The sequence below is a fragment of the Coenobita brevimanus genome, chromosome 30, assembly GCF_032717465.1.
Source record: "Coenobita brevimanus isolate Jiangsu-jjx chromosome 30, ASM3271746v2, whole genome shotgun sequence".
Taxonomy (NCBI): domain Eukaryota; kingdom Metazoa; phylum Arthropoda; class Malacostraca; order Decapoda; family Coenobitidae; genus Coenobita; species Coenobita brevimanus.
This window is the reverse complement of record NC_136983.1, coordinates 42,327,412-42,343,158: the sequence shown is the minus strand read 5'-3', so window position 1 is coordinate 42,343,158 and position 15,747 is coordinate 42,327,412. Positions and strand designations below refer to the sequence as shown.

The window sequence follows — 15,747 nt, the reverse complement described above, 5'->3', positions numbered from 1 at the left end:
ATCAAGATATCCTACCTCTATCTCAAACCCTCCTCATAAACCTCACCACCTCATCCTCAGTCTCCCTCTCCTCCTCCACCTCACTAATATGTCCTGCATTCACCTAGTCCATTTCTCACTCTCCATTCTCTCCATAAGGTCAAACCATCTTGAAGTGCTTCTCATACTTTCTGGCACATCCACATCAACATCAAAACACTCAAAGTTTCTCATTTGGCTGCTTTGGCTGTTTGTTTCTCCATGTAACCTGACATGCTGCTCTCAGATGACTAACTCATTTCCAATCCTCTCACTCTTGACTTGTATCTTTCCAGCAAAGTTCAAACTTCACTTCCATAAATTAGAGTCGATATCATAACAGTGATGTGCAACAGCTTCTTTATAATTATCTATGGGCACCTCCTTATTCCTTATCACTGCCCTTAATGTCCCTGCAACCTTAATTTTCAGTTGTACTCTTTTCTTGTACTTTGCCATCTAAAGCTTCTATTCGTATTCATCACATTATCTAGATATTTGAAGGTGCTCATGTTTTTCACATCCTGACCAATCAGCCCTACAAGATACACTGTAACTTCACTTCTTTCAAAAACCATAAATTTACACTTTGCTACATTCATTTCACATTTTCATTTCTTGCAAACACTTTCAGACTCATTTACCAAGCCCTGCAACTCCCAATTATTTTCATTTAACAGATCAGTATCATCAGCAATCAAGAGCATAAACAGTTTTGAAATTCTACCCACTCTCACTTGGAACACTCCTATTGTTCTCATAAGCTACTAACTTTCACATTCACATCTGGTGATGTCCTGACTCACACACTACACTTACAGTTAGGATCCTCTGTAGTTTCTTGGAGAAGTCATAGGGAGATCATATTTCAGCTGTGATTATTAAACTCAGTGATTTCTATCATTAACACATTCTTTATTGGTCTAGTTGTTAGAACATTTGGAGTGATGGCTGTACCTTATGCACTTGAGTACAAAGCATCAAGAGATTGGTGGTGGGTTTTTAAGCACGCAATGCCACCAAGGGTGCAAGCTGGAAATCCGTGTTGGAGACTACTGTACAGCAGTCAAGCCTCTGACTGGGTTTTCAAGACTTTCCCAGGCAGTGGATGCACTTGTGACTTTATTGGATGCCATCAGAAAAACTAATTCAGCAGAGAGACACCCATTGCATGTACAGTAAAGGGTTAATGCAGAAAATGTGTATGTGCAAATGATATATTCCTTTGGCAAATGGAAGCATATGAATACTGTACTGTACTCATCAATGCGTATGTGTAACTGTACAGCACAACATGCTTGGTGAGGTCAGGATAAAATGATGGGTTGGACACAATCATGATAATGACCACCACTTTAGTCTAGTTGCCCATGTTCATAAAGGGAAGAGAGATCTACAGAAGCACTTTCCAACTGTTATAGAACATACATGAGAGAAGAACACTGTCCCAGTCCATCTCCCCATTCCAGTGTTATAGCTTACTTACATATACTTACACTACAAGTGAACAGAATAAGTACTTTTAATTTCAAGAAGCTTTTTACTTCCAGTTAACACATTCAATTACTACACTTTTCACGTCTAAGTAAGATATCAAATGACATTAATTAACCTTTTTTTCAATCTCATTTACTCTAGAAAAACACAGCATAATAGATATTAAACCTTTAAATTAAAATGAGCACAGTGCCACTGTAAAACACAGTATACTGTATACTGTATAAGGCAGGCACTGAATAACAATGAAATATGTCCTGCTGTGAGCAGCTGAAGATTTCTTTGTAAAAAAAACTTACTTCAGGCTTTACTGTACACACTGACGTATCACACAAACATCAGTTACAAAATAGTGATATTACAGTGCAGCTCTAAGGTACCAAGAAAGGCAACATTATTTTGAGCCAGAGTAACAAAATGGCAGGATGCAGGGTGTGGACATAAGAGGCAGAGTGAATACCGTGTGATGGGATAGGGTCGTCGGCCTCCAGACACCATCAGTCCACAATCAGAGTGTGACCTGCGGATGACAGTGCCTAATGCTCACCCACCACCTAATGATCAGTCTCCACAACACCAAGCTACTAACATAACAAATCAAGGACTTATACATCAAACTCTTCACTAGTGCATGTTATATATATAACTGAGCTGAAGACTTGTAAAACAAGTACTTGAGATCATAAACTTAAGTCAAAGTTTCCTGACTGATATAGCTGTACTTACATAAAATATTTTCAATCAGGTCTAAAATGTAGTTACAACTGCAGGTAGTACAAAACAGTTACTGAATGCAATCACAATGCCAATGAAGAGATCAATGTACTGTAACAAGAGGTTCTAAAGCATACTGTAATGAAACATACCATACTACACCAGTCAAAAAGAACTTAGTAACTGTATAGACAGAAAACATTTGAAAGGGAAAACAACTGCAAGAGGTTTATAGCAACTTCAAATATGAAACTAGACATGTAAAAATAATTCTAATAAATTATTCAAGAGAAGTGGAATACTAAATGTAAGCATAAACTGACTATATTAGCTCTGGTTATGTATTTCCACAGAGTATTAACATCAAGAGGACAAATAAGCCTGTTCCTACATGCCCAAATATGCTCTATAACAGCAATACACCTTATCACACATACATACACACACACACACACAGACAAATGAGCACTGTACCTACACGCCCAAATATGCTCTATAACAACAATACACCTTATCACACATACATACATACACACACACACACACACACACACACACACACAAATGTCCATAGCTAAACACTACAGAATATCTAATCAAACATACTAACGTACAAGGCGGTGAGTCTCGTACGGTCCAATTAAGTAATTATTAAGAGACAAAACTAATAACCCCATAAATGCACACAAAGAGACAAGAAGGGTTTTTGCACCGTGGTGTTTTTGCACAGCAAAAACATTAACTTCCCCCTATACAGAGGTACTAGAGGCATTCAAGGATGCTGGCACATAAGCCTGCTTACAACAAAGACCATTCACTGTGGCAATGGCAGAAATAAATCACATCAATCACAAGTTAAGGATTTAGGTGAATCATAACTCCACCAGAGAGGATGGAGAGCGAGAGATTAACGAGAAGAGTGTATGCGAGTGAGATGGAAGGGGAGGCCAAGGATGAGATGGAGGGATGGAATGGAGAGGTATATGATAAAGGGGGGTGTGAGCTGGGAACAGGGCAGTGAAATGGCAGGGGACAGGGCGACATGGAGGCAATTTGTTTGTGGCCACCCCTTACGGGATTAGGGCGTCTGGCAGTAGATAGATAGACAGATAATGCCACTATTTGTAACAGAGTCATCACACTTCTCCCAAGTTTTGTAAGAGTGGCAGCTTTCAAATATCAGCCATCCTAGGGGATTTCCTCACCTGGCAACCAGCTACTGAAAGTTAGTGGTGTAGATACTCTTACACATCCTGAGTCGCCAGTATGCGAAACTTCAGTACTAGGATGTACTGGACCCCCATACTGCCTCACTGATTTATCAGAAAGTGGCCCAAACAAGTGAAATGGAGTCAACCTGGTCCCATTGCACCATCCACTCTTTAGCCCCCCCATCTCAACCAGCCGTGTCGGAGGAGACAAGCCTTCCTATTGGAGCCGGCAGAACTCATTTTATATCACTGGTGGAGATAGACTGTGGGGGCCCACTGTCCCGACTTTTTGTCATAGGAGCTGGAGAGAGAGCAGAGTAGTAGCCGTTATGACTCTGGACTGTGTGGGAAGTCGAGGAGGGATATTCTGGGCAGCATGGCAGCTAAGTTGGGTTAGGTTTAAAGTAACTTGGGGGGTGTTAATTTATTTTGGTGCTGTGTTTGTGTTTAACATTTGTTTTTGTACGTGTTATGATCTTGGATGGGTTATAAGTGTGATTAAGAGTGAGGATAAATTCCAAGCGATCCTATTTGTGAACCTGGGTAATATCAGCTAAGTCCATTATTTGTTTGTGTTTACTTATTTATTTATTTATTTTTTTGTTTTGTTAATGTCACTCTGGGCTTGTAATTACACTGAGAGCTTGAATTTGTGCCCCCAGTATCCCTGCTTGTCGTAACAGGCGACTGAAAGGGTTGGCAGAAGGTTAGTGCCCCTCCCCGGAAAACAACTAACAAAAAATACAAACAATAAGCCTCGGACAAGGACTGACCAAAAGATGAAGACCAAGGATCGGACAAAGGACATGGTAATTGGAACATGGAATGTAAGGCGAGCGAATGATGAGATGAGAGAGAGAGTGTCCAGGTGCTTGAGGGTGCGAAAGTTGACGTATGCAGAATAACTGAAACGAAATGGAGAGGTGAGAGTGTGAGAGAATGGGAGTATGGATGGGGTATATGTGCAGGAGTAGGTGAGAATGAGATGGCAAAAGAAGGAGTGTGTATAATTGTGAGTAAAAGATGGAAGAAGAGCATAAGAGAGTATGGATCAGTTGGGTCAAGGATTGTGTGGGTAAGATTGAAAGTTGGAATACAAATGTGGGCGATTGTGTGTGTATGTGCCAATGCAAGATCGTACAAGCAGAGTGAGAGAAGAGTTCTGGACAAATGTGGAAGTGTCCATGGAAAAGTTTGGAAGGAATGAGAGAATGTTTTTGATCGGTGATATGAATGGTAAAGTAGGGAATGTGAAGGTGGATGGAATAGTTAGTGAGTGGGGTATGCCTGCTGAGATAGATGAGAATGGCAGTGCATTAGTGGACATTTGTGCTGGGAGGGGGTTGGTGATAGCCAATACCCTCTTCAGGCACAAAATGATCCACAGGTATACATGGCGAGTGATGAGAAGGGTGGGTGGTGAACTAAATGAAAGGAAGGCAATGATTGATTATGTGTGTGTGGATGAAAGGATGCGAAAATGTGTAATGGATGCAAGAGCTTATAGAGGTTGGGGGAGTGGACTTTCTGACCACTACTTGGTGGTGGCCAGAATCAAGATCCAATTAAATAGAGAAATAGAAGAAGGGAAGGACAGGAAGAAGGAGTATTTGTAAGGAGAGTGGAAAGGTTACAAGAGGATGAGAAAAAGGCAGAGTATAAGAGAGGAGTGGAGGAACGATTGGGCAAATATGAATTGGAGCAGATGGGGGACGTGGAAGGTGTGTGCAGGATATTCACAGAAGAAATATGTGCAGCATGTGATGGGGTGTGTGGAAGGAAGAGAAGACGGAGGGATGTGCAAGGAACAGCGTGGTGGAAGGAAGAGGTGAGACAGGCTGTGCCACAAAAGAAGAAAGCATACAATGAATGGATGAGAAATAGGGGCGTGGAAGAAGTTGAGAGGTGGAAGAGAGAGTTATATGTAGAAAGAAAGAGAGAGGTGAAAAGAGTAATACGAGAGAGTAAGAAGAGAGCAGATGAGGAATTTGGAAGGAATTTGAGTGTAAAGTGGAAGGACTGTAAGAAAATGTTCTAGAAAGAGGTGAAAAGAGTAAGACAGGGCGGAAGTGAAGTTAGCAGAGGAGTGAAAGATAAAAATGGTAGATTACTAGTGGAGAAGGGAGAAAAAGTGAGCAGATGGAGAGAACACTTCAAGGAATTGTTGAACATAGAGGATGGAAGTAATGTGAGTATAAGTGGCTGGGGAATGGCTGGGAGAAGGACGGAGGTGAGAAGACATGAAGAAATCAGTAGGATAGAAGTTGTGGAAGCAATGAAGAAAGTTAAATTGGGGAAAGCCCCAGGAATTGATGGAGTGTGTGGTGAAATGCTGAGGCATGGGGGAGAGATAGTAGTAGAATGGATGTGGAAAATGTGCAGATTGGCCTGGGAGGAAGGCAGAGTCCCGGAGGATTGGAAGTCAGGTATAATTATTCCCTTGTACAAAGGAAAAGGGGAAAAAGATATGTATGATAATCATAGGGGCATTTGTCATCTTAGTATAACAGGAAAAGTGTATGGTAGGATACTTATTGACAGAGTTAGAGAAAGAACAGAGAAATTAGTTGGAGAAGAACAGGGAGGCTTTAGGAAGGAAAGAGGCTGTGTAGATCAGATATTCATTCTTAGATCTTTAGTGGAAAAGTTTCTAGAGAAGGGAATGAAGTTGTATGCGGCTTTCACGGATTTGGAGAAAGCATATGACAGGGTGGATAGACGCGGATTGTGGAAAGTATTAAGAATATATGGAGTAGATGGGAAGTTGTTGAATGCTGTGAAGAGTATGTATGATGGTGCTAAGGCTGCAGTGCGTGTGGATGGTGAACTGAGTGAATTTTTCTTTTTGAAGGTTGGGTTGAAACAGGGATGTATCATGTCTCCATGGTTGTTCAATCTGTACATGGATGGGGTAATAAAAGAGGTACAAGGTAGGGTAGTGGATGTTGCAGTGGCCCTGGTGAGAGAGGGTAGTGTTTGGAAACTCCCTGTACTGTTGTTTGCAGATGATACTGTGTTGTTGAGTGAAGACGAAGGAGAGCTGCAAGGCTTGGTGGATGAGTTTGGAAGAGTGTGTAAGAAACGGAATCTAAAGGTGAATGTAGGGAAGAGTAAAGTGATGGTCTTTGAGAGAGGTGAAGTCAGTGAATGTACAGCGAGGTTGGATGGTGAGGAATTGGAAAATGTGAGTACGTTTAAGTACTTGGGTAGTGTGATGAGTAAGGATGGAGGTTTGGAGGGTGAAGTGCTTGAAATGGTACAGCAGGGAAGAAAGGTTACTGGTTCCTTGAAAGCAGTGATAAGAAGCAGGGAAGTGAGCATGGAAGTGAAAAAGTTACTACATGACAGTATTGTGATACCAACTCTAACGTATGGAAGTGAAGCTTGGACGTTGCTGGAAGGACACAAGTCAAAAGTGAGAGCAGTGGAAATGAGTTATATGGAGTCACATAGAGACAGGCTGACAAATGAGGGTATAAAGGAGCATTGTGGTGTGGATGTGGATGTGGATGTGATAGGAAGTGTTAGGAGGAATACACTGAGGTGGTTTGGCCATGTGGAGAGGATGGAAGGTGAAAGACTGACGAAGAGGGTGTATGTGAGTGAGGTGGAGGGGGAAAGAGGGAGGGGGAGGCCGAGGATGAGATGGAGGGATGGGGTGGATAGGTATATGAGAGAAGGGTGGGTGAGTTGGGAGCAGGGCAGTGAAATGGCGGGGGACAGGGCGACGTGGAGGCGATTTGTTTGTGGCCACCCCGAACGGGATTGAGGCGTCTGGCAATAGATAGATAGATATGTTTCCCTTTGCTTGATTTCTCCTCCCAGGAGACTCAGATCTGCCCCAGTGAAATATTTCGCTGTTGTGACTCTGGACAAGCGAGGTAACTGCTTCGTGGCCCCCAGGGTACATGACAATACATACTCCCTTCAATCTAGCATCAGTGAAGAATGATGAAGGTGCTGTGTTGAAGGAAGTGAACTCGAAGACTCTTGGGGTGGGCTGTACAGGTTGGGTATCAGAAACAGGGGAATTTACAGGGATAACATAACCTATTAGAGTACAATGATTATTACATAACAGTTCCTTAAGTCTTTAGTGGAAATCTTTCTTGAGAAGGGAAAGAAGTTGTATGTGGTCTTCAATGATGTATGGAGGGAAGCTGTTGAATGCTGTGAAGAGTTTGTATGAGGGTGCTAAGGCTGCAGTGCGAGTGGATAGTGAAGAGTAAATTTTTCTCTCTGAATGTCTGATTCAAACAGGAATGTCTCATGTCTCCAGGGCTGTTCAATGGATGGGGTTATAAAAGAGATACAAGATAGGACAGTGGATGGTGGAGTGGCTCTAATGAGAGAGGGCAGCATTTGGAAACTTCCTGTACTGTTGTTTGAAGATGATACGGGCATACCCCGCTATAACATTCAACCACTATATGATACCCCACCATAGTGACGTAAAAAATATTAACACCCTTCCTCTCCTATTGATAGCCAGTTGCAGGTTATCTGATGGTTTCCTTTTTAATAGATTTTCATGATATTTTATATTTAAATATTGTGTTTAGATTGATTTATAAATTGTTTTTAGACTTAGATTAATGTGTTTTATTCACAGGTGGGGCAAACACTGTCATTTTTTGGATGCAGTTGACTAAATTTGATTTTTTCCAGACATATACCCAGTACTTGATGATATTAAGATATTATTTTTGGGTTTAGGTGAGTTGTAAACTGCTTTTGGGCTTAGTTTAGCTTATTTTAAAGCTATTTGGGGATTTACATGAAACAGAAACATGTTTTTGGACTCATTTGGATGAGTTCCGGACTTGGCTGGAGGGGATCCCAAGGATCTCCAACGCATCCCTATACGTTCTATATTATAACATCCCTGATTAACGATACCCTGGCTCAACGATGGGTTTTCCCAAACGCATCTCATCATTATAATGAGGACGGACTGTACTGTACTGCTAAGTGAAGATGAAGGGGAACTGCAATGCTTGGTGAATGAGTTTGGAAGTGTATGAGAAACGGAATCTAAAGATGAATGCAGGGTAGAGTAAAGGAATGGTCTTTGAGAAAAATGAAGTCACTTAATGTACAGTGCAGTTGGAGGAGGATGAAATGGAAAGTGTGAGCTCATTTAAATACTTGGGTAGTGATGACTAAGGATGGAAGTTTGGAGGATGAAGTGCTTGAAAGGGTACAGCAGGGAAGATATGTTGCTGATTCTTCGAAAGCAGTTTTAAGAAATACAGAAATGGGCAAGAAAAAAAAAAAAGGCACTGCATGACAGTACTGTGACACCAACTCCAATGTATGGAAGCGAAACTTGGACCTTGATGGAAGGACACAAGTCAAAAGTGAGAGCAGTGCAAATGAGTTATTTGAAAGGAGCACGTGGAGTTACAGGGAGAGAGACTGACAAATGAGGAAGTGACGAAGCATTGTGGTGTGGATGTGGATGTGAAAGAATGCATTAGGAGAAATACACTGAGGTGGTTTGGCCATGTGGAAAGGATGGAAAGCAACAGACTAACGAGGAGAGCGTATGTGAGTGAGGTGGAGGGAGGAGAGGGAGGGGGAGGCCAAGGATGTGATGGAGGGATGAAGTGGAGAGGTATATGAGGGAGGAGGGTGTGGGCTGGTGGGAGGGCAGTAAAACGGCAGGGGACAGGGTGACATGGAAGCAATTTATTTGTGGTCACCACTTATGGGATTAGGGTGTCTGGCAATAGATAGACAGATAGATGTGTGAATAGTAATAACAAAAACCACTATAACCAAGTGTGCAATAACCAATGGATCACTGTACAGTGCAGTTCCCTAAATAAAAAATGGTGGGTATCAATATTTTTGGATAATGATTTTATTTTGGTTATTGGAACTGTCTATTATTGCCATCAGTTATACGTACTGCATAGATATCCACCAAATTGACATTCCTTTTATTATTCACAGTACAGTCAAGTCACCTATGGCGCGGCTAATTGGTTCTGGACCAAGCCCGTGCCATCCAAAAAACTAAACCTATGGGGAAAATGCAATTTGGTTCTGGACGTTCGCCCAAAGTCCCACTTTTCACCCCACTTTTCCCTATTTTTCCCCACTTTACACACGCACACCATCAAGAAATCAGTCAAACAAAAATGACAACCCACCTTAATCACTTCCTGTATAGGTCCAAGTCGTCTCCAAGACCAAAACAAGTGTTATCACACCAATACAGGCAGCGTTACTCACATACAGTAAATTGTTGCAAGAGCACAATAATCACACTTGCATAACATTGGCCTGGTGCAATATGATGTATATTGTAGTACGATGCTTGGCGAGAGATGACGATACCAGGGGGGCACACGTAAACAAGTGGAAAAGACAGGGTATTGAAGGGGTGGTGGGACTGTGCAGGAGAACCCACTGGTGTTTAATAATATTCAGCTTAATCCTGCATCATCCTTGAACATGCTTGGGGTTTCATTCACTCAGGACTTGTTTTGGAAAGATCATATTACATCTCTTGTAAAACCTGCTTCCAAGAGTTTAGGTGTGCTAGGCCGACCCCATTCCTTCTTTACCCCTGCACAGTTGTTGACTTTATACACGGGTTTTATCCACCCATGTGTAGAGTACAACTCTCATGTGTGGGTAGGCTCCCCACATACAGCTCTTCTCAACAGGGTGGAGTCAAAGGCTTTTCGTCTCATTAACTCCCCTCCTCTTACTGGCTCCCTTCAACTTTTATCTCTTCGCCACACTGTTGCATCTTTATCTCTTTTCTATCGCTACTTCAATGGTCACTGTTCCTCTGAACTGTCTGCTTGTATCCCTCCACCTCTATGTCTATCAGCAAACTCTCATTCCTTTTCTGTCCAACTCTCTAATGCAAGAGTTAACCGTTACTCCCAGTCCTTCATTTATGCAACAGGTCAACTCCGGAACTGTCTCACTCTGTTTATGTTTCCTGCTAGCTATGATCTCCAGTCTTTCAAACGCAGTGTGTCCAGGCATCTCGAAATGATCGGATCTTGAATTTGGCTCTTTCATATATTTTGTTTTTCTCTTGGAAGGAACAGTTTTGCAGGCTCGTTGCCTTTGGTTCCTTCTTCCTCACAAAAAAAAAAAAAAAAAAAAAAAAAAAAAAAAAAAAAACACTGATGCACACTCCAGAGTTGGTATAATGAATGAAATTATTATCTTTCTCAGCATGTCCTCATTTATATATGTGAATGTTATTCTCATATTGGCATGCAATGTGTTCATGTTCCATACTTTCTCACTGATGTGGTCAGCCGGTGATAGTCTGTTATTGATAATCACTCCTAAGTCTTTCTCCTTTTCTGATATGTCTAGGATTTGAACTTCATAGCTTATTATTCCAGTCTGGTCTTTCTTCACTATTACCAAACTTGATTACATGGCATTTGTCCATACTAAATTCCATTTGCCATCAACTGCTCCATTCATGAAGCTTACTGAATTCTCTTGTAGTTCTCTGCATGAGTCTATGTTTGCAATTTTCCTTCGTATTTTCTAATCATCAGCAAACATATTTAGATAGCTTGCATTTCCAATTTTGCAATTTTCCTTCGTAATTTTGCATCATCAGCACACATATTTAGATAGCTCCCATTTCCAATATTGCTGTCTAATCTACGTCATTTATATATACAAAAAACATAATTGGTGCCAGCACTGAGCCCTGTGGGGCTCCACTAGTCACTTCTCTTCTATCTATCTATCTATGTATTGGCAAATGCCTCAATCCTGTAAGGGGTGGTCATAAAATGCCTCCGTGTCACACTGTCCCCCACCATTTCATTGCCCTTCTCCCAACTCACACCCCCCTCTCTCATATACCTCTCCACTTCATCCCTCTATCTCGTCCTTGGGCTCCCCTTCCCTCTCCCCCCCTCCACCTCATTCATGTAAACTCTCCTTGTCAGTCATATATATATATATATATATATATATATACACCCACCACAAATTGACTTAAGACCTACACACAGAATTGCTATGGGAGAGCTGTCTGTCTATGCTTTGTGTTTCCACCTCTACCAAGTGAATTTTGGGGACATGAAGTAACTGGCAACTCCTCTGGTGTTGATGAGAGGTGGTGAAACACTCAGGATGTCAATGCTTGCCCAGAAGCGAGAGTGGGAGTATATGTTCCCATTGCTCCGAGCTTGCACCTCCCTCTTTTTTCGTATGTACTACTGTTTGCCCTGTTATTTTCCTAGAGTCAAGTTGTCACGCCTGGAAAGTACTGCTCAAGGGATAAGAGGGTCCGTATCATTGCATGGAGGCAGGATAATGTCCCTATCAACAACTCTTGTGAACGTACTGGACGCACAAAGTTGACTGTCATGAAGATTCTTGTTGCGGTGCACGGCCTGCCACCTGATGTCGTACCAGAGCACAAGCATGGCGGTGGAAAGAAGAGGATGACTTCCAGAGGTACAGATATGCTTCTGAAGAGGGAAGTAGTCAAGAATCCTCGACTGAAAGCAGCAGAATTGAAGAGAATGAATCCCCAGCTGTTACAAGACATCTCAACTCGAACTATCCAACACCGCTAGCAGAAGGAGCTGGGTTTGCCAAGCTGCACTGCAGCCAAGAAACCGTTTCTTACTGACCGCATGAAGATGAAGCACATTCATTTTGCCAAGGAGTATGCAAGCTGGACATCGGATGAGGTGAGAAAAGTTATGTTTTCCGATGAAAGCACATTTCAAGTGTTCCAGGTGCATTCTGCAAATGGTTCGTTGCCCTGCCTCCCGTAGTCAATATGACTGCTTACTTGGTGCCGACTGTTAAGCACCCACAATCAGTATGGTGTCGGGTGTTTCTTAGGTGAAATGGGAAGGGGAGGCCTCTACTTTCTTCCTAAGAACTTGATGATGAATGGTGGCTGGTACATTCAACTTCTGAAAGACCATTTGTTAAACTTTTTTACTATCCATGGGTCCAACTTTTCATGAACGATTCAGTGCCACGTCACAAGTCAAGAAAGGTGACAAAATGGCTTCAGGATAATTGGACTGAGGTCCTCAGCTGGCCTGGCAACAGTCTAGATCTAAATCCGATTGAAAACTGCTGGGCAAAGATGAAGAAAATCATGGCAGAGAAGACACCCAATCTGGACAACCTCAAAACTGAACTGACAAATGTTTGGTGCAAAGAAATGTCCTTAGATTACTTTAGAAATCTAAGTGATTCCATGCCAAAACGCATTCAACTGGTCCTGAAAAAGAAGGGAAACATGATTTCATATTCATAAATGGCATTTCATGAACAAACATTGCGATTTACTATGATTTCTGTGTTTTATAATACCTTGTAGGGGGAGGTCCTAAGTCAATTTGCAGTAGCTGTGTATATATATATATTAAATATATATATACATATATACATATATATATATATATATATATATATATATATATATATATCATTCATTCACTGCCAGACGCCATGTATCCCAAACGGGGTGGCCAAGGGCTTAGAGTTAATTGTTTTACAGGGAGGGGCACTAATCCTCCACCAACCCCACATATATATATATATATATATATACAGTAGGCTCACCTAGTGCGCGTCATCACAGTGAGTGAATCGCATTGTGTGCGGGTGACCAAAAATCATAATGAAAAACCTTGAATGCGCGAGTTTACCCCACAAACCACGAGGTAGAGGCAGGAAGTGGCTTAACCCGCGGCGTCCCATCGACGTTCTTTAACGTCCACATGTTTTGTCACTGCCAATCCCGTCGACGTACATAAACGCGAAAAAATTGCAAGGTCCCTAATTTGCACAATTTTCAATTTTCACGAGTCATTTTTGGTACGTACACACGTGACACCTTCCTCAACAAGATGCCAGGCAGGGACAATGCCTTACCCAGTATGACCTCCCCCCCCCCCCCTGCATGTCATTGTCTCAGCAATTCACCTGTTATCAGTGACCTGGCCAGTATAGCCATGTCATGCCACGGTACAAAATTCAGGGCCAGAGTGATTCCCCAATCAATGACAATGTGGAGGACAAACTTTACATAGCATTAGAGGAAGAAACAGTTAGAAGTGATGATCAGGTAATGTGGCAAAGAAAGGTCAGGTATTAGTGAGTGAAACAATGCTTATAATGCCTATATTACTGCTTGAAAACCAATATACTCTCGTACTACATATAAATTCGTACCAAGTAAATAAATAAATACCGTTTATGAGTGGTGTGAAATAGTTATCCTCCCATAGAACTCGTTTTCTTTGGTGCCAGCCTGATAGAAAACCCAGTAAGGTAAGGAGGTACTCCTACCTGTAATGAGTATTTTAAACCTCAGGTGAGCGATTTCTCTATGAATTTTCGATGTTTCTCACCAAAAGCGAAGGTTTGAGCCAAAAAAAAATTTTCCCTAAAATGGTCGGGATTGGGGGGAGTCAGTGGTGGAAAAGTGGTCGGGATGGGGCGGGTTAAAAACGCCATTTTCCATCAGTACGCGACCCCCCCCCCACACACAACGCGCCAATAGTGACCTAGAGGCTCATGGGGAAGGTGCTCAAGAGGAGTCTACAATAAGATATCGTCAATAACGGCTTCAATAATAACGTTTTCGGCAATAACAGTAAGTTAGAATAGATAACCAGTTTCTATAATAGTGATGTTTATTTCATGAATACCAAGTTGTTATACTGCCAATACGTCCATAACATGATGAGGAATGAAACAAACAAGCAAGAAGAGATGAAGGAAATTGCCGAAAATGTGAGCAGTAGCGAGGAGGAGAGGGAGGATCCTCCCCTCACCACCTCCCCTGACTTGCCCACCACCGTCCTCCACTTCCCCACCTGACTCACCAGCCGCCTTCCTCTCCACCTTCACAGCCCCACCTGACTCACCTGCTTCACCTGGCATACCTGCAACCCCCACCATAATGACTGTTGCTGCATTCTGGAAGAAATGTAACATTCAACAGGCCGTAAATTTCTTCGTCAAAGCCTGGAATAATACAACATTGGCAACAGTTAAACAAGCGTGGTGAGGCCAGGATGGTGGCGGGGGCACTGTAAGTGCGTTGTCGTGCCTCAGAACTCTTGTTGTTTAAATCCATCAGGCCTGTTGTCTACTGTTGTTAAGGTGACTGCCCATATTTTTGTTTTTGCAGCTATATCTGTAGTACAATGTCTGAAAAATTTGACCTTTTTTATGTCTCTAAGGGCCAAAAAATGTCCAGGTATTAGGGGGTACCGCCCATATGTAATTATTCCCATAAGATTATGTATTCCTAGTACACGAATTCCCAGTGCGCAAGGTCGTGGACCGCCCAATCTCTCGTGCACTGTGCGAGCCTACTGTATATATATATATATATATATATATATATATATATATATATATATACATATATGTATATACACTCATTATCCATTCCCTTCACATGACCATACCATCTAAGTGCACTCTCTTCAACTTCATTGTCCATGGACTTCCTTACTTCAAATTATTAAGAATCACAATTACAGTATTCCTTATCCTATCCAATAACTAATGTTGTGCTTCATAAATCAAAATATAAACTCAAGATATCCTACAGAGGCAAGTGCCTCTTCCCTTATAGAAGACTTTGTACCTGGTGAATGCATCAGACCAATTTTTTTTTTTTTTTTTTTTTTTTTTTTTTTTTTTTTTGGTGAGGAAGAAGGAACCAAAGACTGCACCCACAAAATGTTCCTTCCAAGAAAAAAACAAAAACAATACAAAAGAGAGCCAAATTCAAAAGTGTTAACAAGGAGCATACTATGATTAGACCACCAGCCCAGCAGTGAGTGCTGCAAATAAGCAAGGTCTGACTTGCCAGCTGGCATACTTGTCACCTTTATCTATCTATCTATAGCCCGACGCCCTAATCCCGCAAAGGGTGGCCGCAGACAAAACGCCTCCAAGTCACTCTGTCACCCACCATTTGACTCCCCTCCCCCCAACTCACCCCCCCTCCCTCATATACCTCTCAACTCCATCCCTCCACCTCATCCTCGGTCTACCCCTCCCTCTCCCTCCCTCCACCTCACCTACATACACCCTCTTAGTCAGTCTTTCATTCTCCATCCTCTCCACATGACACATAAAATTTTCTCTGTTAATCCAGAAGTTATAAATAAAATCCTGATGATGAGTGCAAAACATTTTTACAAGCACAATGAAGTTGTAGTAGTTTCCTCGTTGACTCAGGGTAATGTTGAGATGAATTAACCACTTTCTTAAGCATACTGACAATAAAGTGCAAAGGCAGAGGCTTCACCTTTATCCT

The 15,747-nt window shown here is 41.9% G+C and overlaps 1 protein-coding gene across 1 annotated transcript in view; it reads right to left on the bottom strand.

Annotated features, from left to right (window-relative positions):
* Positions 1-15,747, bottom strand: part of l(1)G0196 (inositol hexakisphosphate and diphosphoinositol-pentakisphosphate kinase) — a 475,031-nt gene that overhangs the window by 35,440 nt on the left and 423,844 nt on the right. Inside the window, exon 28 of the mRNA XM_080268869.1 lies at positions 1,976-2,035. Coding sequence (XP_080124995.1) covers positions 1,976-2,035 — 60 coding nt within the window. The remainder of the gene's footprint in view (positions 1-1,975; positions 2,036-15,747) is intronic.